The sequence below is a fragment of the Oryx dammah genome, unplaced genomic scaffold (genome assembly GCF_014754425.2).
Source record: "Oryx dammah isolate SB20612 unplaced genomic scaffold, SCBI_Odam_1.1 HiC_scaffold_28, whole genome shotgun sequence".
NCBI classification, from domain to species: Eukaryota; Metazoa; Chordata; class Mammalia; order Artiodactyla; family Bovidae; genus Oryx; species Oryx dammah.
The window spans coordinates 81514204-81538192 of NW_024070212.1; the positions used below are offsets into that span (position 1 = coordinate 81514204).

Genomic DNA, 23989 nt, shown 5'->3' on the forward strand with positions numbered 1-23989 from the left:
GAAAAGATATGAAGCAGAACTATCAAAGGTGTGCCCTACGCTTTCCAAGCTTCTTCACCAATTAGTGATGATATGCTGGCTGCAGTCAGCCAGCAATTTGTACTTACCAAATTAAGGAATGTTTCTTGGGGTGTCTGCCCAACTCACAGTGATTCCGTGGATGGTCTATACTCTGTAACACTAACAGTTGGCCTCACCTTCAGTGGATTTAAGAAGCAGACATCTGTCTCATTTTAAGCAGATCAGATTCTCTCTCCCAGGCACTGAAAATTTAGAACAGACTCAGAGACTCAAGAGTGTGGTATCTAGAAAATACCTCACTAAACAATGAGGTTAGAACTTCCTTCTGGTGATGTCTCTGGAGTTACTCTGGTTCCTTCTCTTCAGAGTCTCAGCTGTATGACTTATTCTTAAGAGTCCACAAGATATCCTTGTATTCTTACAATAAATTCTCCTTTTAATTTACACTAGCTAGAGTTTAATTGATTGCAGCTCAACAATATAGCTCTGAATTTATTTTGAATATTTCATTGGTTTATTTAACAAATATTTATGCTATGAAAACAAAGATGAATAAAACATGATTCCTACCTTTGATGATGTTAGCAATTAGTGAGGAACACAGCTAAGTAAACAGATAATTATGACAGTGGAATTTCTATCTAGGGACTATCAGTGTAGTTTTTCTCCAAAAGGATACTACGAACATACCCAATTTCAGTTTTTTGTTTGCAGAATATATTCATATTTATGACAAAGATATATTCTGGATCCTGATGTCAATGCTATTATACTCACATTGGTAAAAATCATGCAATATGTATTGGGCAGAATTCTAAGAGGTCTCCCAAGACACCTGCCTTCTGGCTTACAGGTTGTAAATAGGATGAATTTCACTTCCATGATTAGGTTATATTACATAGCACTGATGACCTTAAGATAAAGGCAGATTACCATGTTGGGCAAGACCTAATCACATGTCCCCTTTAAATCTGGAAATTTCACTTTTTGCAGCCTACTAACTTTAGAGATTGTCTTGATCTCTAAAGTTAGTAGGTTGACCTACAAGAATTCTAAGGAATGTCAGGAGGTCGGAGATAGAAAGTCAGAGATTACAAGTATCATCTCTGGCTTGAAGATAAAAGGGGCCTCATGGCAAATAATGTGAATGACCATTAAAAACTAAGAGAAATCTCCAACTAAGAACCAACAAGGAACTTCCATACTGTACCAAAACCTGATCTAAAGGATATGCGTGGGTGAATGCTAAGTTGCTTCAGTCATGTCCGACTATTTGTGACCCAGTGGACTGTAGCCCGCCAGGCTCCTCTGTCCAAGGGATTCTCCAGGCAAGAATACTGGAGTGGGGAAATGATATAGGCACCCCAGCGTTCACTACAGCACTGTTTACAACAGCCAAGACATGGAAGCAGCCTAATGTCAACTGACAGAGGGATGGATAAAGAAAATGTAGTACATGTATACAATAGAGTATTACTCAGACAAAAAAAAGAATGAAATAAGGCCATTTGCAGCAACATGGATGGACCCAGAGGTTGTCATATGGAGTGAAGTAAGTCAGACAGAGGAGAATATTGTATGAATCCCTTATATGTGGAGTCTAAAAAGAAATGATACAAATGAACTTATAAAACAGAAAGAGACTCACAGACTTAGAGAATGAACTTACGATTGCAGGGGGAACGAACAGGGGGAGGGGATAGTTGGGAGTTTGGGATGGACATGTATACACTGCTCTATCCATTTTAGGATAACCAACAAGCAAATACAAGGGGGACAATGTGGAAGCAGTGACAGATTTCCTTTTCTTGGGCTCCAAAATCATTGCAGACAGTGACTGCAACCATGAAATTAAAAGACGTTTGCTCCTTGGTAGAAAGGCTATGACAAACTTAGACAGTATATTAAAAAGCAGAGACATCCCTTTTCTAACAAAGGTCTGTATAGTCAAAGTTATGGTTTTTTTTTCTGTCAGGTACAGACATGAACGCTGGACAATAAAGAAGGCTGAGTGCCAAAAAATTGATGCTTTCAAATTGTGGTGCAGGAGAAGACTCTTGAGAGTCTCTTGGACTGCAAGGAGATCAAACCAGTCAATATTAAAGGTAATAAACCCTGAATATTCATTGGAAGGACTGATGCTGAAGCTTAATTTCCAATACTTTGTCCACCTAATGTGATGAGCTGACTCATTGGAAAAGATCTCCTTGAAGCTGGGAAAGGTTGAAGGCAAAAGGAGAAGAGGGTGGGCAGAGAATGAGATGGTTAGATAGCTTCAGTGACTCAAAGGACATGAGTTTGAGCAGACTTCAGGAGATAGTGAAGGACCGGGGGAGCTTGGTGTGTTGTAGTCCATAGGGTCACAAAGAACCGTGGCAACTGAAAAAAAAAAAAACAAGGACAAGCACAGGGAACTCTATTCAGTGTTATATGGCAGCCTGGATGAAAGAGGTGTTTGGGGGTGAATGGACGCATGTACAATAGCAGTAGTAGTAGATGCTGAGCTGTGCCTGACTCTGCGACCCCACAGACTGTAACCCACCAGGCTCTTCTGTGCAAGGGTTTTGCCATGGAGTGGGTTGCCATTTCCTTCTCCAGGACACATGCATACATACGACTAAAACTATCACAACATTATTAATTGATTATACCCCAAGATAAAATAAAAAGTTTAAAAGAAAAAAAAAAAGAACAAGGAAATAAACTTAACAAGAATGAGCCTGGAAGTGAATTTCTCCCCAAGGCTCCAGAAGAGAAGTCAATCTAGCCAACATCTTGATTTCTGCTCTGTGATATGTTAAACAGAGAGTACAACCCCTCTGTGTCAGACTTCTGACCTACTGAACTACCAGATAATAAATGTGTGTTGGTCTAAGCCATTAAATTTGTGGTAGTTTGTTACACAATGAGAAAAGTAATACATAGCAAAATGTATTGTTTTGGGAAACGTGATCACCAAAAGCATAACTTTTGAGTTCTTACCATGTACCACTATTCTTTTTTATATGTTAACTCATTTAACCTTCATAACAGCTCTATGTGGTAGTTACAATTATTTTCTTTACTTTACACAGAGATTAAGATACCTGACCAAAGTCTCAAAGCTAATAAATAGCAAGTTGAGGCTAAAATCCAGCTATCTGGTTTCAAAACCTACTCTTTTAACTATGTGTTATGGTGTTTCCCATTTTAATAGCTTGACCCAAAGCCACAAATATCTTCTTCTCTCATATACCCAAGCTATTATCCCCAGATCTACCTTGGGCAAAAGTTCTACTGGGTCACAATTTACTCATAAATTTATTTCATAATTTTCTTCAAGATGAAGATGCAGTGCAGAGTTCTAAGTCTGTTCACTCTGACTTGATCAACTTTTCATACTCAAGTTTGGAGTGGATTTCCCTGGTGGCTCAGACGGTAAAGCATCTGCCTACAATGTGGGAGACCCAGGTTTGATCCCTGGGTTGGGAAGATCCTCTGGAGAAGGAAATGGCAACCCACTCCAGTACTCATGCCTGGAAAATCCCACGGACAGAGGAGCCTGATAGGCTACAGTCCATGGGGTTGCAAAGAGTCAGATATGACTGAGCAACTAAAAAAAAAAAAAACTTTGGAGTGTCACATCTACATTACCCATCCCTCATATAAATATAGTGACTATACAATGCTTTGAAATATTCATTGTGCTTGATAGTGCAGGTCAGGTGGTGAACAGTACAATGGAGTGTAATTCTCCCAGTAGCCTCCTGTGATAGTAATTAGGGATATTAAATCCTCTGGCTTGTGTTTTTCTTCACCTTTAAAATGGAACCAGTACTTGATTAACTATGTTTGCTTTTCTGCCCTGGTGATTATGGAAACACAAGCTGAGATGGAACTTCTGTTGACTGGGTACCTGAAGGACCGTAGTGAGCAGAGAAGCCCCCTTGCTGAGCCCAGGTGGACATGTAACTTGAGAAAGAAATAAATCTTTGTTGTTTTAAGCCACTGAGATTTGGGCTGCTAGTTACTGAAGCATAACTGAGTCTATCCTGACTCAAATATCTCCTAAACAAGTTTATTCTATAACTTTTCCCCCTCAAAATCATGCTTATACTTTAATCAGAATAGCTAAAAACTGGAAACAACCCAAATATCCACCTTCAGCAGGATGGATCATCAAATTGTGGAATGTTCACAGATTGGGGTGGTATTCCTCAATAATTTAAGGAACTATTGATATACACGACAACAATGATAAATCTTTTAAAAATTATATAAAATGAAAGAAACCAGACAAAATAATAGATGCTGTTTGATTTTTTTTTTTTTCATGAAGCTCAAGAAAAGTTAAAATGAATCTTTGGTGACAGAAATCAGAAGTGTTGGTTCTGGGAGGAGGAACTAACTGGAAAGGAGCACCAGGAAACTTGCCAGGGTGAATGAATTTCTTATATTTTTGTTTTGAGTGATGGCTACACAGGCATATATTTTATATTATCAAAACTCAACAAATTGAACACTTAAAATCTATTGCTTTGAGTAGAAATTATACCCTAGTTAAAAAATGAATTCAGGATTATCTATAGTGTAAGACAACTAGGTGCTATTCTGGAAAGAAATCCAGTCCTAAGGACACCTAGGTAAATGTACAGTTCTATTTTCAATTCCATCAGTAAGACATAAACAATACACTAAGCAATTTAAAAAAAATCTTACTTCTTAATCTATAAAATTAGGATAATATATTCTAATAGAATTAAGGGATAATATGTCATAACACTAAAGCACAGTACAATGTTGTTGTTCTTATTTAGTCACTAACTCATGTCCAGCTCTTTGCGACCCCATGGACTGTAGCCAGCCAGGCTCCTCCGTCCACAGGATGTCCCAGGAAAAGAATATTGGAGTGGGTTGTCATTTCCTTCCAGGGGATCTTCCTGACCCCGTGTTTGAACCTTATCTCATAGCAACAATAGTTTACATTCAATGTTTTATAATATAAATTTAACTCTCAGATTCTCACATCCAGGAGCAAAGTTCTCAGCTACTCTTAATTCATTCAACCATCAACCCTTATACCCAAAGAAATGACCAAGTCTGAAGGATTCATTCTAAAGATTTTATTCTTTTTTTCCTCTTTTGTTCCAACCCTATGTCACCATCTAATTCAAATACTTTTCACGTTAACAACAGTGTCCCTGCTGGTTTCCTTGCTCTGCTTTCTCTGTGTCTCAGTCAAATCAAATCACTCCCTTCTCAATTGTGGAAACCCCTCTGTGCAACCAAGCCTGCAAATATACTGTGAATAACCCAACAGCATAGAGTTCCCTCTTTTGGTGCTTGCTTTGCTTGATGTATAGTTATATATGTGCATGTCTTACATAGTATTTGAGATACTGTAGGTACTCAATAAATACTGAAATTTGTTCACACAGTTTGGACATTTTTTTTTCCTATGTAAATATTCTCAGGTAGCATTAACTAGCTCTTGCTGTATCCACTTCTACAACAGTAATCTCTCTATCCTCTGAATTTCTAAACTGCTTACATGGGTTTTCTCAGCAACTTTTTTCTGTTCTTCTAATACCTCACTGCATTCTTATAAGTATATACATGTCACATACAGATATTTGTTGATAAAATCCTTTATGTTTATATCTTATCCCTCAAAGTTGTAATCATAATTAAATTGTAGTAAGAGATTTCAATAACATGCTATTTGAAGCGTCAATCCAGCAATCATTGACTAATGCCTTAGGATTAAATATGAGATTCTCTCTCTAACATAAGCTCTAAAAGAATGCTACAAATTGTAGTTAAAAGAAAGATTAATGAGATATGAAGAAAATGTGTTTATCCTTCAGGAAAAGACACTGAGCCTATGACAAAAATTTCTGAATGATGAAAAAAAGACATCTGATGTAATGAGCTGTATGTGCCTGCATGCATTTGTAGAATTCCATGACTTTCAATTTATTAGGGTTTGAGATATCTCCAAGGAGCCATTTTCCTTCTTTTAAAAGTAAAAATGTGTTCCATCCTAAAATGTATATGGAATAGCCAAAACAATCCTGAAAAAGAAGAACAAAGTTGGAGGTTTTCACCCTTCCTGATTTCACAATATACTACAATGCTATAGTAATCAAAACAATGTAGTACTGGCTTAAGAACAAACACATAAACCAATGGAATAAATAGGAAGCCCTGAAATAAATCCCGAATGTAGGGGCAAATGATTACAACAAGGGCTCCAGGATTATTCAATGGGAGAATTGATGATCTTTTCAACAAATGGTACAGGGAAACCTGGATATCCACATGCAAAAGAATGAAGTTGGATTATTCCCCTATAGCATATACAAAAATTAACTCAAAATGGATCAAAGACCTAAACATAAGAGCTAAAATTATAAAACTGTTACAAGAAAACATGGGGAAATTCATGACATTGGATTTGGCAATGATGCAATATCTTGGATGGGACACCAAAAGCCCAAGCAATAGCAAATAGATAAATTGGACTACATTAACATGAAAAACTCAGTGGATCAACAGAGTGAAAAGACAATCTATGGAATGAGAGAAAACTTTTGCAAATCATATATCTGATGATGAGTTAATATCCAGAATACATAAAAGAATTCCTAAACTCACCAACAAAACAACCTGACTAAAAGACAGGCAATGACTTGAAAAGCTATCTCTCCAAAGAAGAAGTCATACCCAATAGTCATACCCATCTACTATCAAAAAAAGAAAGAAAGAAAATAGTAAGAGTTGGTGAGGTTGTAGAGAAACTGGAACCGTTGCCTACAGTCAGTAGGAGTGTAGTACAGTGCCGTTGCTATGGGAAATACCAGTAGTTCCTCAAAAAATTAAAAGTAGAATTGTCACATAATTCAGCAATTTCACTTCTGGATATATATGGAAAAGAACTCAGAATAGTCTCAAACAGATATCTGTATACTCATGTTCATAGTACTATTATTCACAGCAGTTAAAAAGTAGAACCAACCCAAGGGTTTCTCAACAGACAAATGGACAAACATACCATGGGACATCATTCAGTTTTAAAAAAAGGAAGACAATTCTGACATATGCTGCAACATGGATGAACCTTGAAAACATTGTGATAAGTGAAATAAGCCAGTAGCAAAAGGATAAATACTGTATGAGCCCACTTTTACAAGGTATCCAGTGTAGTTAAATTCAGAAAGCAGAAAGATAGTTGCCAGGAGGTGGGGGGAAGGAGAGAATGGGTGCTACTTGTCAATGGGTATGGAGTTTCAGTTTTGCAAGGTATAAACTGTTTTGTAGATAGATGGTGGTGATGGTTGTACAATAATATGAATATACTTAATGCTACTTAATTGTACACTTAAAAATGGCTAATAAGGTGGATTTTATGTTATGCATATTTTATCACAATTTAAAAAATTGACTAAGACAAAAAAGTACAAGTGTGATGAGAATACATTTGAATTACATTATCACTTAAAATCATTTTGTCTTCAGAACAGATCTGGTCTTGCCTCTTGGAAATTCATTTTCACTAAAGCCGTAGAATCTTATTTCATGTCAACAAAATAGCATTATATCAAAAGTAGAAGCTATGTGCCTGAATTCAACCTGGATTCCTAAGTAAGTTGATTTAATTTTGTGCAACCTGTTCTATTTAGAATGATTACTACTACAATCTGGAGCCTAGCACATTGTTTAGGTGCATATACACACAAAGCTGCATAAATGAGGAACATATGAATACAACTAAACAGGCCTAAATAATTTTTTTTCTGACTGTACTAAAAATAGTGATGTGAGATACTTGAGGATGGAAAAAAAATCTATATTTGCTGTATTAATTGAAACATGACAATAAATTAACATTCATCCAGGAAAATTCTATGCAAATGAACCAGAAGTTAACATGTAAAACAAAGCAAATCATTACATCTCAGTGGGAGCAAAACTCCTTTCTGAAAAGATTCCAGGAGATATTTCTAACCATATGAACACACTAAATAGTTTCTAATTCCCAACTGGAAGAAACCACCAAAATAGCTGACCATGCTGAATCTGAAATAAATGTCCAATGACAGTGGAATTATGACCTCTATTTCCTTGGCATTCCAAACAATGTCAATCACTAATGAGGGCTGCTGGGAGTAACTCAGCATCTAGACCCACAGTTTGCAAAGGTGGCCCCAGGCAAGTTCTAAATAATGATTGCCAATTGTACAGAGGAAAAGTTGACTCAAAATATCTCACAGTGCAGTTTGGTGGGAGAGTTAATATTGGAAGCTTTAGGACTGGATGGGATAAATGATAGCCTATCAAGTTTCTCGTAGAGACTCTTTCTAAAGACAGTACAGTAGATACTTACAGCCATTCTCTTCATCCTGTCAGGAACAGCCTGAATGTTATTCAGACATCCAATCCTCACCAAAAGGCCATGAACTATAAAAGGTGACTCTTCCTACCAAGTATAAAACTGAGTAAAATCCTGCTTGATTTCTCTGAAATCATCGTGGTAATCTCATTTCAAGAGCCAGTAGCAGTGGAAACTTGTCATACTGGGGATCCCCAGTAGGGACTTGTTTCGAGGTCTTATGGTTCTGCTAAGGATGTCTGAAGGATAATATCTTTTCAGGATCATGGCTAAAAGCCAACATGTGACATGCATATAAGCAGAGAGAACTTGCACTGGTTGCTCATGACTTGTTCAGAGCTCTAATTTTATCATCCTTCCTATTCATTAGGACTCTTTGGCAGCAAGCAATAGAAAGTAATTTAGGCCAACTTAAGCTCAATGGCAACCCACTCCAGTACTCTTGCCTGGAAAATCCCATGGATGGAGGAGCCTGGTAGGCTGCAGTCCATGGGGCGCTAAGAGTTGGACACGACTAAATGACTTCACTTTCACTTTCCACTTTCATGCACTGGAGAAGGAAACGGCAACCCACTCCAGTGTTCTTGCCTGGAGAATCCCAGGGACGGGGGAGCCTGGTGGGCTGCCGCCTATGGGGTCACACAGAGTCGGACATGACTAAAGCGACTTAGCAGCAGCAGCAGCAGCAAGCTCAGATAAGGAGATGACACCACCCTTATGGCAGAAAGCGAAGAGGAACTACAGAGCCTCTTGATGAAAGGGAAAAAGGAGAGTGAAAAAGCTGGGTTAAAACGCAACATTCAAAAAACTAAGGTCATGGCATACGGTCCTATCACTTCATGGCAAATAGATGGGGAAACAATGGAAAAGTGACAGACTTTATTTTGCTGGGCTTCAAAATCACTGCAGATGGTAACTGCAACCATGAAATTAAAAGACACTTGCACCTTTGAAAAAGAGCTATGACCAACCTAGACAGCATATAAAAAAGCAGAGACATCACTTTGCAGAGACAAAAGTCAGCATAGTCAAAGCTGTGCTTTTTCCCGTAGCCATGTATAGATGTGAGAGGTGGACCATAAAAAAAGCTTAGAACCAAAGAATTCATGCCTTTGAACTGTGGGGTTGGAGAAGACTCTTGAGAGTCCCTTGGGCTGCAAGGAGATCAAACTGATCAATCCTAAAGGAAATCAATTCTGAATATTCATTGGAAGAACTGATGCTGAAGCTGAAGCTCCAATACTTTGGCCACCTGATGTGAAGAACTGACTTATTGGAAAACACCCTGATGCTGGAAAAGATTGAAGGCAGGAGGAGAAGGGGATGCCAGAGGATGAGATGGTTGGATGGCATCACTGACTTGATGGACGTGAGTTTGAGCAAGCTCCAGGAGTTGGTGATGGACAGAGAAGTCTGGCATGCTGTAGTCCATGGGGTCACAGAGTCAGACATGACAGTGACTGAACTGAACTGAAGCAAAAGGTAATTTATTAGAGGGACATTGGGATCTCACAGAACATAGGCAGGCTATATTATCAGACTTAGAACAAATGAGAACTAAGAGACCTCCAGAGGACAAGGAAGCAGGAAGAATGAAATCACAGCAGGCACCTTTGATCAAGGCCCTATGACTCCATGAATAAACACCATACATATAAAATCACTCAAATTTCTTGCTTTCTGTACTAAGCCTAAAGTATCATAATGCTCAAACTTAGGTCTCATGTCCACCCACTGGTGACACCTTGGCAGTGAGAGAAAGATCTGGTTCCTTTAGATTCCACCTAGATTTAATATTTTTACTCTTTCATCATACTACATACATTGTGGGCATGTATGTGTGTTCAAGGGAGGGGCATCTACCAAAGGAAAACAGGCATTCTACAGTGAGAGAAGTAAAAATATTGCCCCCAAAAAAATGTAAAGAAAAAACACCCCTATTATCTCTGTGACCATCACAATTAGTTATTTCTGAGTGCTAAAAGTGAAATACATATAGTCATAATTCCCACAAGCTGGTATTAAGAAATAGGAGCAATAAAGAACAAAATTTGCAATTCTATTCATGAAATAATAATAATGGCTTTCAAAGATCCTTTACAAGTCAAACAAGAAAGATGAGCTTGCTTGGTAAGCACTTTACCTAACTGACTAAATACACTTGACTAAATACACCTGAATTCATGTAAAATTTCTGGTTATTTCAGACAACCTAGCTACAACCACCCTCGAAAGAGGAAAATCTGTGGCTACTGTAGATATTCAAAAAAGTATGTCTTGGGCTTTCAAGATGATTTCAGAAGTGTATGACCAATGGAATGATAACTGGATGAAATGTATACAACTTCCCAAGGTTACCACAATCTGTCAAAGGGAATAATTTTTCTTATTTGGATACATAAATTCCAATGCTTTTGACAAAAGATCAAAACACAAAACACTCCAATTCCACCTTGCTCTTGAACTAAAAGTCTTATAAATTCTACTTATGAATATAAAATTTATAATTAAAATTACTATTTAAAGTTGATAGTACAGAAAACAAGTATTGAAGAAAGAGTCAGGATTTCAGAGCATTTGAGAGACCTATGGATCTATCACACAGGCCAACTAAACAGAGAAACAGAAGAGCCTTGAAACTGCGGGAGAGTCTCCACCCTCTACAACTCCTAACATAGTCCAGTGCTAATGATGGGGCTCTTCCTCAAAGCTCTTTGTCATATATGCCATGGATGATGTTTTACTGTGCACTTGAAAAGGGGCACTGCATCCTGTAATGATCCATGAGCATAAGAAAATGCTTATTTACAGAAATCACATCAAATGACATATGCAGCTATCTTCCTCCCTTCTAGTCTGAGCTTAAACATCTTTATCTATCCCCTAAGGGAACAGGCCACAAAGACCAGGTTAGGTGTGTCTCCTATATGTCCCTATAGTGTCATGGCACTTACATCGCTGGATAAGGCACCAGACTGTTTTACTTTCTGTGTCCATCCTTAGGGCAGAAATTATGTTCTCTGTGTCACTCCACAGCACGGCATAGGTAGGCACTCTGAAAATACTTATGCAATAAATGCATGAATGTTTCCTTGTAAAAGTCAAACTCATACTTGATCCCACAATCTTTTTTCTCTCCTATTTATCAAAACTAGACATAAAGAAGCAAGAGCACAACAAGGATCTTATTCAAATGGACTTACTTTGACATTCACATTAATTTAGAATCAATATCATCTTTTAGGGACAAGACTAGAGGATAACAGGCCACACCGTATTTTTTAATTATGAAAACAAGACGTGTTCAATGGATACAGTGAGGTGGGTCCCATGGTGAGTCCACTTTCACTCGGTAGGGCTTGACAGCTAGCACTAAATCTTTCCAAGGGTTTCAGTTTCATGTGGCCTCCTTTAGCCCCAGGAGTTTTTAACAGTACACATTTTCCACATGTAATTAAGTAATGGAGAGTGAGTTGTTATACATGACATTTAATTTTCGATAGTGGGGGAAGGTACGACAAGAGCTGCAGGCGAGATCATTAATCTCCTTGGATCCTTGCACTGCCAAATACAGCAATTCATTCTTCATCATATTAATACACTGCTTCTCCTGTACTGAAATTGGAGTGCTTGTGTAGAGGAGATCGTATGGAATAGGAAATCTCAGAGTTGAATGTGTGGTACATAGTAAGCACCCACAGTGTAATATGCATCTAGGTGATCTAGAGAGGAATCACTGAGTACACCACAGCCCAGATGTGCCACTGGGCACAATCACATGGTTACAGTACCGTCCAAAATCTAATAATGCGGGAGAAAAGGGCAAAAGTGATTATGTAAGTAAGTCGTGTTTGAAGGTGAAAGTGTTAGTCACTCAGTCGTGTCCGAAATCTTTGTGACCCCCACGGACTATAGCCTGCTGAGCTCCTCTGTCCATGGAATTCTCTAGGCAAGAATATTGGAGTGGGTAGCCATTCTCTTCTTCAGGACACCTTCCCACCCAAGGGTGGAACCCAGGTCTTCTGCATTTGCAGGTGGATTCTTTACCATCTGAGCCTCCAGGGAAGCCCATGTCATGTACACACAGCAGCAACTTGCTCATTTTCCCTGATGACTCACAGACCCACTTTTTGAATTATAGGTCAATTAGTATATGAACAAAGGCAAGTGTTACAACAAGGACATGATTACACAAACGTATATCAATACAGACTAAAAGCCCTAGTTAATTAAAATGTTACCTGCAGCATATTTTCACACCTTCCTGTGATTATTTTACTGCTACTCATTCTCCTAAACCTGTAGCCAGTTCCCATTCTTATCTCCCTTGTCAATAAATTTGAAAAAGAGTTACTCGGTATAAAAGCCAAAATTTTTTGTATATTGGAAATGCACAGGGAATCAGCAGTTTCAACAAAGGAAGGAAATACTGCCATATAGAAGCAATAATCAAAGAAATATAATTTATAAAGATTGGTTTTTAAAGTAACATTATATAACACAAGGGCTTCTCAGGTAGTACTGGCGATAACGAACCCGCCTGCCGATACAGGAGATGTTAAGAGATGCAGGTTCCATTCCTGGGTTGGGAAGATCCCCTGGAGAAGGAAAATAGCAACCTGCTCCCGTATTCTTGCCTGGAGAATTCCATGGACAGAGCAGCCTGCAGCCATGGGCTACCGTCAGTGGGTTCACAAAGAGTCGGACATGACTGAAGTGACTCAGCCAACACATAACACAAAGCAAGTTATGCCATTTTAAAGAAAAGTATAATTGCATCTGTTGTACTGAGATGATTTAAGTGCTAACCGCTTGAAACTTGGTAACAAATCAGTACTTAATTGTTTCAGGATTTAGTTCCAAAATAGGCAAAACTATTCTTGTGACAATAGTCTGAAGGAGGTAATACATAGGCAGAGGTTGAAAGGTGTCTCTAAATGAGGCATGAACTAGTTAATCAGCCCAAAGAAGCAAGGATGCCATATTGCTTAGCACATAAATGCACAGGTTACCACACATGAATAGGACACCAATCTACCAAGCTACCCCTATTAGTGATGTACACAGCTAATGAACAATAAAATTTTTTCATTTAGATTTTCTTTAACTCCTTAAGTGCTTTGAATTCTGGCCCTATTTAATATTACTTAGTAAAATTTACTATATTATATTGACATGAGGATTCATTCATGTTAATTAGGTCTCTCTTTGTACATTCCTCAATTAATGAGCATTCTACTCCTTGTTAGAATATCAGGTCATCATTAAAAATAGACGACAAGAGAGAAGCAGCAGCAGCAGCAGTCTAGCAACAGCAGACAGGAAACTAAAAGACATTTTAGGTAGGCTGTGTCCTCATCTCTTATTCTAACATTTACTAGAAATTGTTGTAGATAATGTCTGTAGCTGTCTCTTCCAGTGCTTAACCATTATGATGTTAATTAGAGCATTCTTAAACTGTGAATGTGATTCACTCAAAAAATAGTCAAGATTCTGGAATTAAACAATGTATATATGAGAAGTGGTTCTTTTTTTCCCTCCTCTTTCTTTCACCCTAACTACTACTTTCCTTCTCTTTTACCTCCATCCTGCCCCCCTCCCACATTTTCTGCCATCATCACCATCATCTTCATCTCTATAGCAGCCATATATGTTGAGTCCATATTTCCAGGCAATTTACATGTACTAATACATTAAACAATTTATGAAATAGCTCAGGAAACTGACCAAGCTCAAATAGCGGTGGTATCATGAGTGAATTTCAAGCCCAGGCTGAGTGAACTGATGGTTTCTTTTTTAATCACTAAGCCTGAGAGTTCAGTTTTGCTTTAGAAAAGAACTGATCACTTTAGATAAGAGTTCTTAGTCAAATGATTAGTTCCTTCCCTATAGAAACTAAGCATTAATTAATTAATAAAGCGCTGGCATGCAAATTACTAGATATGTATCTATTGAATCAAACAAAAACTATGAGCAGAGGAACATCTTTCTTGCTTCAATTCAAGCTCCTTTTCCTTTAGACAATCTAAAAGTAGATACAACAATAGATTGTTCAGAATCATGCCCATGTTATTTTTCTCCTTACAAAAGAAGATACAGAAAATCTTAAGTTGGGGAGAGGGACTAAACTATAAGGAGTTTTATAAAACTAACTTATTATGATTGTTGCATTTGGAGAATATATGATCTGGATTGCTCAGTAAGAGTTGAAAGGAAATTTATTCTATAAAGCTTTCTGAAGCCCCACTATGTGCTAGACACAGTAATTTAATGACTATGCAAGAAAAGTTAATAATTAGATGATGTATTCTGATTGTACCTTGATATTTGTAAATTGCTTAAAATCATGTCTAGTAAATAAGTATTCAGCAGCATCCTCAATCACACTTACACCATTAACTGCTGAGCAAATTTTTTCCTTGATGCTGATCCCTTCTGAACAGTCCAAAATTGAAACTACCAGACACTAAATTAATGGGACTTTATTACTATTATTAAAATTTTACTCAGCTTTCTCTTCTGTCTTCTAAATAACTTCAAATCATTTAATCTTTCTTTCTTGAAGCAGGGAGTTCTATTTCCCAACTACTTAATTGCATTAAATGATTTCCTTTGGATCCTATTCAATTCTCTTTTTGCTCCCTTTAAAATGGGATGAGTCAGCATGAGTATAAAGGCCCCACAGATGACAAAGACATAACAATAATGTTAATCAGTAATAACATCCCTTGTGGCAGTGGTCACAAAGAGCCAAGCACTGATGTGCAGACACTCTTGAATGCTACGTAACATCTCATGTGATCCTCACACAGCTTTAAACCAAGTTTTCAAGCTTAAATGGCTTCAACTCTTTACTTGTATGGACTTCTATTGATGGACACTTTAAATTTTTGAGTCGCTGACCTTTTCTCAAGTCTGTTCATGTTTTCATCATCTAACTAAATTGTAGCCTCTGGCAATAGGAAGGGTAAAGGGACTGGTGTCTAACAGAACTTAAAGGTTAGTAAACCAAAGGAGACTGTCATTACACGAATGGGGAGGAGGAAGGTTTCTCCCCCTAGATACAAGAGCAACAAAGCCTGGAAATCCAGAAAGTGCTAATGAACAAGATAAAAGGTCACTGCTGCTCCTGCTAAGGTGCTTCAGTTGTGTCCAACTCTGTGCAACCCCATAGATGGCAGCCCATCAGGCTCCGCTGTCCCTGGGATTCTCCAGGCAAGAACACTGGAGTGGGTTGCCATTTCCTTCTCCAATGCATGAAAGTGAAGAGTGAAAGTGAAATTGCTCGGTCGTGTCCAACTCTTCATGACCCCATGGACTGCAGCCTACCAGACTCCTCCATTCATGGGATTTTCCAGGCAAGAGTACTGGAGTGGGGTGCCATTAATGTAGGACTTTTTCAGGAGTAAAGCAGCTATGCCTGTGAGGCTGAAGTGATGGCATGGAAGGAATATTTCAATCATCTACACTAGTGTCCAAAACTGGGAATAAACAACCTCTTAATCCCAGCTGTCTCCTGGGAACAGATGGGTCTTACTAAAAAGTAACTACTGAGAAGAGGAAGAGTAATATTAATCATTGCCATCATAAGGACAGGTAGCATTTCTTTAAGCCTTTACTCTCTCCTTGACACTGTGTTATTTCTAATTTTCAAAATACCACAATGAATGAGGTAAGTGCTTTATAATCCCCAGTTTATAGACAGTAACTGAGGCCCCAAAGGCAACGAAACAGAGTGATAGTTAACATACAGTTACATCCTCTAAAAATAATTCGGATTTATCTGTCATTTCAGTAATGGACTCAAACCTCATTCCATGTCTGATGGAGCAATGATGGTTCCCACCAACGAGGGGTCTCAGTTCTGACTCACTTATACCAAAAGGGCTCAGTCTGATGGCAAATAAGGTGTGGGCAAATGTGGAGCCCCAGATGGACCACACAACTCTAGACAGTAGAGCTCACATCTTCTCCCCTCTGTATTTCTCAACTGCCCTCTTAACATGAAGCTCCTAAAACTTCCCTGGGTTCTTTTTTTTTTTCCCTGCCTATTTTTTGATGAAGGCATTAATGAGATAGCAAACGTAGCAAATGTACCAAATGATGGTGATGGGAGGATGACAAGCTAGAATGTTCTATTATATTTAAAAAGAGGATAATCAGATCAAGAAAGAATTTTTCAAAATAGAAATACAAATATAAGCCTCAACTACCAGTTCTATCATGCACTGTACATAACAAGAACCCCTCAGAATCAAAGCAATCTATACTTTTCTTGGGTTTCCATGGTGGCTCAGATGCTAAAGAATCTGCCTGCAGTGCAGGAGACCCAGGTTTGATCCCTGCATTGGGAAGATCTCCTGGAAAAGGGAATGGCTACCCACTCTAGTATTCTTGCCTGGAGCAGAGGAACCTGGAAGGTTACAGTCCGTGGTGTCACAAAGAGTTAGACATAAGACTTAGCATATATACTTTTCTTAAAGTGACAATTACAAAAGGAAAACATTTTTAGAGCACAGTGATAGTTTTAAACAAACAAAAGATAAAATAGTATTACATATTTTATGTATAAGATAAAATCTCCAGAAGAGATCTTGAGTTATAGGAAACCAGACATATCTGTCTTACCTGATGAAAACCAGCTTGACCTTTGGCGGGGCAGTCTTAATAATGGCAGATGCATTTTGGTGACTTCTTCCATATAGAATCTGATTGTTTATCTGTGGTGAAAAAAAAATGCACTTGTGAAACTATAATATATTTATTTCATGTATATATATATAAACATATATATGTTTATACATATGTATAAATGTATACATGTATACATGTATATATATAAATGTATACATATGTATAAACATTTGTATGTATACATATGTATAAATGTATGCATGTATATATATATATATACATGTATACAAGTATATGTGCATATACTTGGAATTAAACAATAAAGTTCCTTCATTTTTAAGTGGGTAGATGTAGGACTCTTTAATGCCAAAAATCTTGACATTCTTCATAGTACAGATTCAAAAACTAATTCTAAGCAGCTACTAAAATCTCTTAAATTCAGAATTTTTGGCCTTTTGGCTAAACTTGAGAGTAGTAGTTGAGCTAGATGCAAAAGCTTTGTGATAGATATTTCATTTCCTACAGCTTTTCCAGACTCCTAAGAAACGCAGAAAACAGACCAAACTGTGGTATTCATCAGAGCTCTGGAGGGCCCATTAAACATGATTCTGTAAACGTGTCAAGGTTATTACATAGCATAAATTGTGTAACTCCAGAGGATGTAAATATTATGTTCCCATTTTAAGTCAAATATTAGATCAATTGCACAGAATATTTTACAGGACCCAATGAATGAGACATCTGCTCTTATCCAAGATAAGGTGGGATTTTTTAACTTCACTGAATTCATCTAAATACTATCTGAAAACATTTATATTCTAAATTTCTTCACTCCAGATTTTCCCATTGCTAAGCTATGATGACAGCTACAATCAATCTTTTATTTTATTTCAACCACTTGATAATAGCTCACACAGTTTTGGCTTTTTCTCTCTTGTCTCTTCAATAAGTAGTTGGTGATCTATGTCATATTGTCTCTATTTAACTGAGGCCTTGATACCTTCTACTATTTAAGGGATAGTATAGTATACTATATAAGGGATGGTAAAAAAGGGATTTATGCTTTCTGTAATTAGCATTTAATTAGCCTGTCCTGGATGCCGCTGAACTGTTGCAATTGAAGACACTTGGAAAAGGTCTCATTTTTGTTCTAACAGCTGTTGTGATAAAGTATACACAAATTAACACTTCAAAGGATGGAATGAAGATATAATATTTTTAACTACATAAAATGAAGCTCATCCATCACCTCAAAGTGGTAAAGCTGGGATTCATATGAAAGGCTGTTACAAAGACTAAACTTGAACCACTGCTTCATTATGTCTCTCATTTTGTCAGCTTTTATTCTTCACCAAGATAATCAGCTTCCCAGAAAACTACTGATCACACTGTCATTTCTCTGTCTCAGTTCTTCTTTAAAACAAATCTAAGCATCTTTTACATAAAAATATAGTGAGAATTAAATCAGATAATGTCTTTAAATTTTATTTACAGTAATCTTGGAGTGAAAAAGTTGGCTTAAATCTCAACATTCAGAAAACGAAGATCATAGCATCTGGTTCCATCACTTCATGGCAAATAGATGGGGAAACAGTGGAAACAATGAGAGACTATTTGGGGGGGCTCCAAAATCACTCCAGATGGTGATGGCAGCCACGAAATTTAAAGATGCTTACTCCTTGGAAAGAAAGCTATGACCAACCTAGACAGCATATTAAAAAGCAGAGACATTACTTTGCCAACAAAGGTCCATCTAGTCAAGGCTATGGTTTTCCCAGTGGTCATGTATGGATGTGAGAGTTGGACTATAAAGAAAGCTGAGCGCTGAAGAATTGATGCTTTTGAACTGTGGTATTGGAGAAGACTCTTGAGAGTCTCTTGGACTGCAAGGAGATCCAACCAGTCAGTTCTAAAGGAAATCAGTCCTGAATATTCATTGGAAGGACTGATGCTAAAGCTGAAACTCCAGTACTTTGGCCACCTGATGCAAAGAGCTGACTCATTTGAAAAGACGCTGATGCTGGGAAAGATTGAGGGCGGTAGGAGAAGGGGACGACAGAGGATGAGATGGTTGGATGGCATCACCAACTCAATGGACATGAGTTTGGGTAGGCTCTGGGAGTTGGTGTTGGTCAGAGAGGCCTGGCGTGCGGCAGCTCACGGGATCACAAAGAGTCGAACGCAACTGAGTGACTGAACTGAACTGATATCCAAAGAGGTTTTAACTTTTAAGCATTACAACTACTCACCTTTTCTGTTAAAGTGAAAGTTGCTCAGCAGTGTCCTACTCTTTGCAACCCCGTGGGGTATACAGTCCAACCCAGGCATCAAACCCAGGTGTCCCGCATTGTAGTCAGATTCTCTACCAGCTGAGCCACAGGGGAAGCCCAAGAATACTGGAGTGGGTCTTCCTGACCCAGGAATCGAACCAGGGTATCCTGGACTACAGGTGGATTCTTTACCAACTGAGCTATCAGGGATTAAGGTTTCTGTCTTTTTGATATGACATATCTTTAAAAACACCCAAACTCTGTATGGTACTCTGATGATGGATACATGTCATTATGGTGACTTAGTGGTAAAGAATTTGTCTGCCAGTGCTGGAAATACAGGAGATACAGGTTTGATCCCCGGGTCAGGAAGATCCCTGAAGGAGGAAATGGCTACACACTCTGGTATTCTTGCCAGGATAATCCAACGGAGAGAGGAGCCTGGTGGGCAACAGTCTACAGGATTAAAAAGAGTAGGGCACAACTGAACAACCGAGCACGCAGCATGTAGAACATACAGGGGCTTCCCTGGTGGCTCAGTGGTAAAGAATCCGCCTGCCAATGCAGGAGCCTCAGGTTTGATCCCTGATTCAGGAAGATCCCCTGGAGAAGGAAATGGCAACCTGCTCCAATATTCTTGCCTGGGAAATCCCACGGACAGAGGAGCCTGGTGGGCTATCATCCATGGGGGTCACAAAAGAGTTGAACATGACTTAGCAACCAAACAACAACAACATAGAATGTGCAACACCCAGAGTGAGCGCTAATGTAAACTATGAACTCTGAGTGATAACAATGGGTCAATGTAAGTTCATCAATTGTAATGTATGCACCACTCCAGAAAGGGATATTGATAATGAGGGAAGCTGTGCATGTGTTGGGGAAAGGGTCACACAGGACATCTCTTGAATCTTCCTCTCAATTTGTCTGCTCTGAAAAAATTAAAAAAAAATTTTTGAGTACCCACAATCCATATATTTTCTCCTAATACTTTCATGGTTTTATTTTTCTTATATTTACATCTTCTTACCTAACATAGCTATTAGAAAAATAAACAAGTCGTGTAGTCATTAAGAGTAATGTGAAAAGGCATGGTTAATGACATAAAAAAAATATCCAAAATATATTAAGTGACAAAGCCTGGCTACAACATAGTATGTCTAGCATGATCATCTTTTTTGCTAACTATATTTCTTGATCTCTTTAATGGATAGTGAACTGAAAATAAGAAAGTTTAAATCACAATTTTAAATTGAGATGATGCATGGAATACACTTGACCAGTGCCTGGCACTCTTCCCCACTGTGTCTGTACTCTGCTTTCAGAAAGTGTTTCCTAAACCATGACCTATGTAACATTCCTGTCTTTGAACTCTGTGGCCTACGTGTGTGCTCAGTTGCTAAGTCATATCCATCGTGGCCCCGTGGACTGTAGCCCACCAGGCTCCTCTGTCCATGAGATTTCCCAGCAAGAATATTGGTATGGGTTGCCATTTCCTTCTCCAAGGGATCTTCAAGACCCAGGGAGTGAACCTGCGCCTCCTGCGTTGGCAGGCAGGTCCTTTATCACCGAGCCACCAGAGAAGCCCAGATTCTATGGCACTAGGTTTAAAAAAGTTTCTCTTATTACACTTGTACTGCACCCACATGGTAAAGCCAGCCACTGTCAGGGAGAGAGCATCAATGCAGGCACACGACAGTAACTGAGGGTAAGAACCTGCATCCTCCTCTATGTATTCCCCAGGTTCACACATAGCTTGCATACAGTGCTGGATCAACTAGGAGGCACTGAATCACAGAGCCCTGAGTGAAAGGAACACTTCCATTAATCAACTGCTAGGATGCTGTCTCTGAGGTGGGCTCTAACCTTCAACACAATTGACGTTTTAAAAAAAAAAAAAAGTTGTTTTGTTTTTTTTTAATTAGCAAAAACTTGAGCAAATAGAAAATTGAGCTGTTTCATGTTTATGGATATGCCTTTTTTTTTTTTTAGTTGCGATTCTCCATTTTGATAGAATAGAACTCATGGCATTATTATTCTAAGAAGGAAAAATCACAGCCAAAACGAAGGAACCAAGTCATTAATTTTAATTTACCTAAGCGTAAATCTGAAGTTGTATGTCTGTCATGGTGCTGTTTCTGAATATTCAGAGGCCCTGGCGGTAGAACAGCAAGGCAGCTTGCTTGCTGGCGATGTTTTTCCAGTGCCAGCAACTGTGGCATTTACTGCTAAGGCAGCTGCTCCCTGCCAATGTTCAGAGGCCTCTGGAGAGACTCTGCTACTGAGTGGAAAACTGGGAACAGAATGGGAAACTGAAGATAGAGTGAAACTTGATTTTACAGGATCAAATGTAAAAGGAAAATGCAGATCTTTGGATTAAAAAACTCCAAGACAAAGCCTCTTTTCTGGCTTCACAAATTACACAGTAGCAGTCCTCTGAGTTTCAGGAGAGGAAGATCTCTTTTGTGTTCTCTAGATCTTGTTTAGAAAGCAACTTCACTATGTAAATAAAAGGGATACAGCTTCCAACAACATAAGTGACCTTTATATTTCTTTATTTCTAAGGAAACACATTCCAGAAAAAATTCAATAAGTAATTAGAAAGAATATGATGCATTTTATGCAAATTAACTTTAGGTTGTCACTTACTCTATTTCTGAGAAGCTGCGGTTTTCTGTTGTTTAAACAATAGATAAAGGGCATCTTCCAAGTATAGTGTAGACAGGAAAGAAAGCGTTTTACACCTCCTGGAAGGTTTTCAGGTTAATTCTAATTATTAATAGCTATCAGTTACTGAGTGCTTACTCTGTGCCAAACACTGCAAAGCTCTTGATGCACAGGTTCACAGTTAAATCTTAGAAGGGCTGGGTGTTATGCACTTTTACCAGATGATGAAACTGGCATCCAAGAGCTTGATTTAAATATTAGTTGAAAAAAAAAAATTAGCTGAAAACCCTGTATTCTTAAGGCACACCTAGAGGTCATATCATCTGTATGATGCACATAAAACTCAGATGATTTCTAAAGTCATCTTTGTAAAGGTATCTATTAAATAAACTCTGCGCTGGACACCTACCATCTTAGGCCCTTGAATTTTGATATACACAAGTTAGAATTGAATCTGCCTGCCAATGCAGGGGATGCAGGTTCAATCCTTGTGTCATGAAGATCCCTTGGAGGAGGAAATAGCAACCCCCTTCAGTATTCTTACCTGGAGAATCCCACGGACAGAGATTGATGGGATATAGTCCATGGGGGCACAGAGAGTTAGACAAGACAGCAAACATGTGATACAGCACAACACAAGTCAGAATCAAGCATTTTATTACAGTGCGTGGAGGTAAGGCCTGGAAACTCTGTTAGGCTTTTGAAATCCCTAATGTAGTATGTAGTTCCGTACGACTGTACCTTTCTTCTTGTGTAAACAAGCTGCACCCTGAACAGTAGTATATGCTTACTACAACTTTTTCATTATAGAAATAAACAAACATTGACCACCTTTTAAACTTTTTTTCTAACCCAAGCCAAAGGAAAACAATTAAAATATTTCATCTTTTCAGAATGTAAGTGATCATTCAGATTATCTAGAAATTGGAAAAGATATTATTTTCCATTTACTTCCAGTAAACTGAGAAGTAGAGAAACTAAGTGCTTTCCCAAAGTTTCTCCTTTCAAAAGTGACTCAATGATATATGGAAAGAATAGATTATTTGGATATATCTTTATCTTTGATACTATCTAATAATGGTAGAAAGAACTCTTAGTACTGACTTGGTATTCCAACTCCCTCTAAATAATCTATTTATTATGTTAAAATCTGAGATGTACAACTCTTCCATTCAAGGGTAACCATATTTTAAAACCTGGGACAATCCAATTTATACATGTTGTTCCCGCTATTTATAGTGTGCCTTCTCTCAAATGTAACCCAGGTTGGATGATAAATAGTTTTTCCCACATTCATCCAGCCATGACAATTGGAAGTATATTTTATGCCACTTCATCTTGATTTCCCTATTACTAAGTGAGAAAGCCAGACCAGACTGGGGATGTAGTAGAGATTTGGGGGGTTGCTGCCAGCACACAACCACTTTTCTTTAGAAGGGATGGTCCTTCAAACCTTCCCATCACAAACACCATCCATCATGATTGACAGTCAAGTTAGTACTGCTTGTCATGCCACCCCAGGCTAAAACTGGGAGACGTATGACACAGGCCAGGACCATCAAGATTCTCTCCTCTGAAAGGTGTTTAAACTAGGGCCAAACCACACGAAACAATTCTCTATTTCTCTTTTAGCCTCATGTAGCCATAATATGCCACATGGATAAAGGGATAGGAAAAGCCACCACCTTCTAAGGCCCTCAGGCATCCTAATCTTCGGATTCTAGGAGGGACACACATACCATTCCAATCAATTCCCCTTCTTTGAGTTAAATTGCCTTGAGCTAATTTCTGTTCTTTACCAATGAAAAGTCTCTACCAATACACTATCAGGGACTTCTAATTTCTAAACATTAATTTATACCTCCAAGTGTGACTCTATCTCCTAGTCTTAAACTCTTTCAGACACACAGTAATTTACCTTGGCATTCAGAAGGGGAAAAAAGGACAAAGGAAAAAGGCTTTCTGTATAAACGAGATTTTCATACTCTTGACCTATAATTCTGGTTTTTCCATCTGTGTTTTTCTT

At 38.3% G+C, this 23989-nt stretch overlaps 1 protein-coding gene across 3 annotated transcripts in view; it reads right to left on the minus strand.

Annotated features, from left to right (window-relative positions):
* Positions 1–23989, minus strand: part of PATJ (PATJ crumbs cell polarity complex component) — a 392470-nt gene that overhangs the window by 134785 nt on the left and 233696 nt on the right. For all 3 annotated transcript variants that reach the window (XM_040232710.1, XM_040232709.1, XM_040232708.1), the window contains exon 29: positions 17021–17112. In XM_040232710.1, the coding sequence (XP_040088644.1) occupies positions 17021–17112 (92 nt within the window). The remainder of the gene's footprint in view (positions 1–17020; positions 17113–23989) is intronic.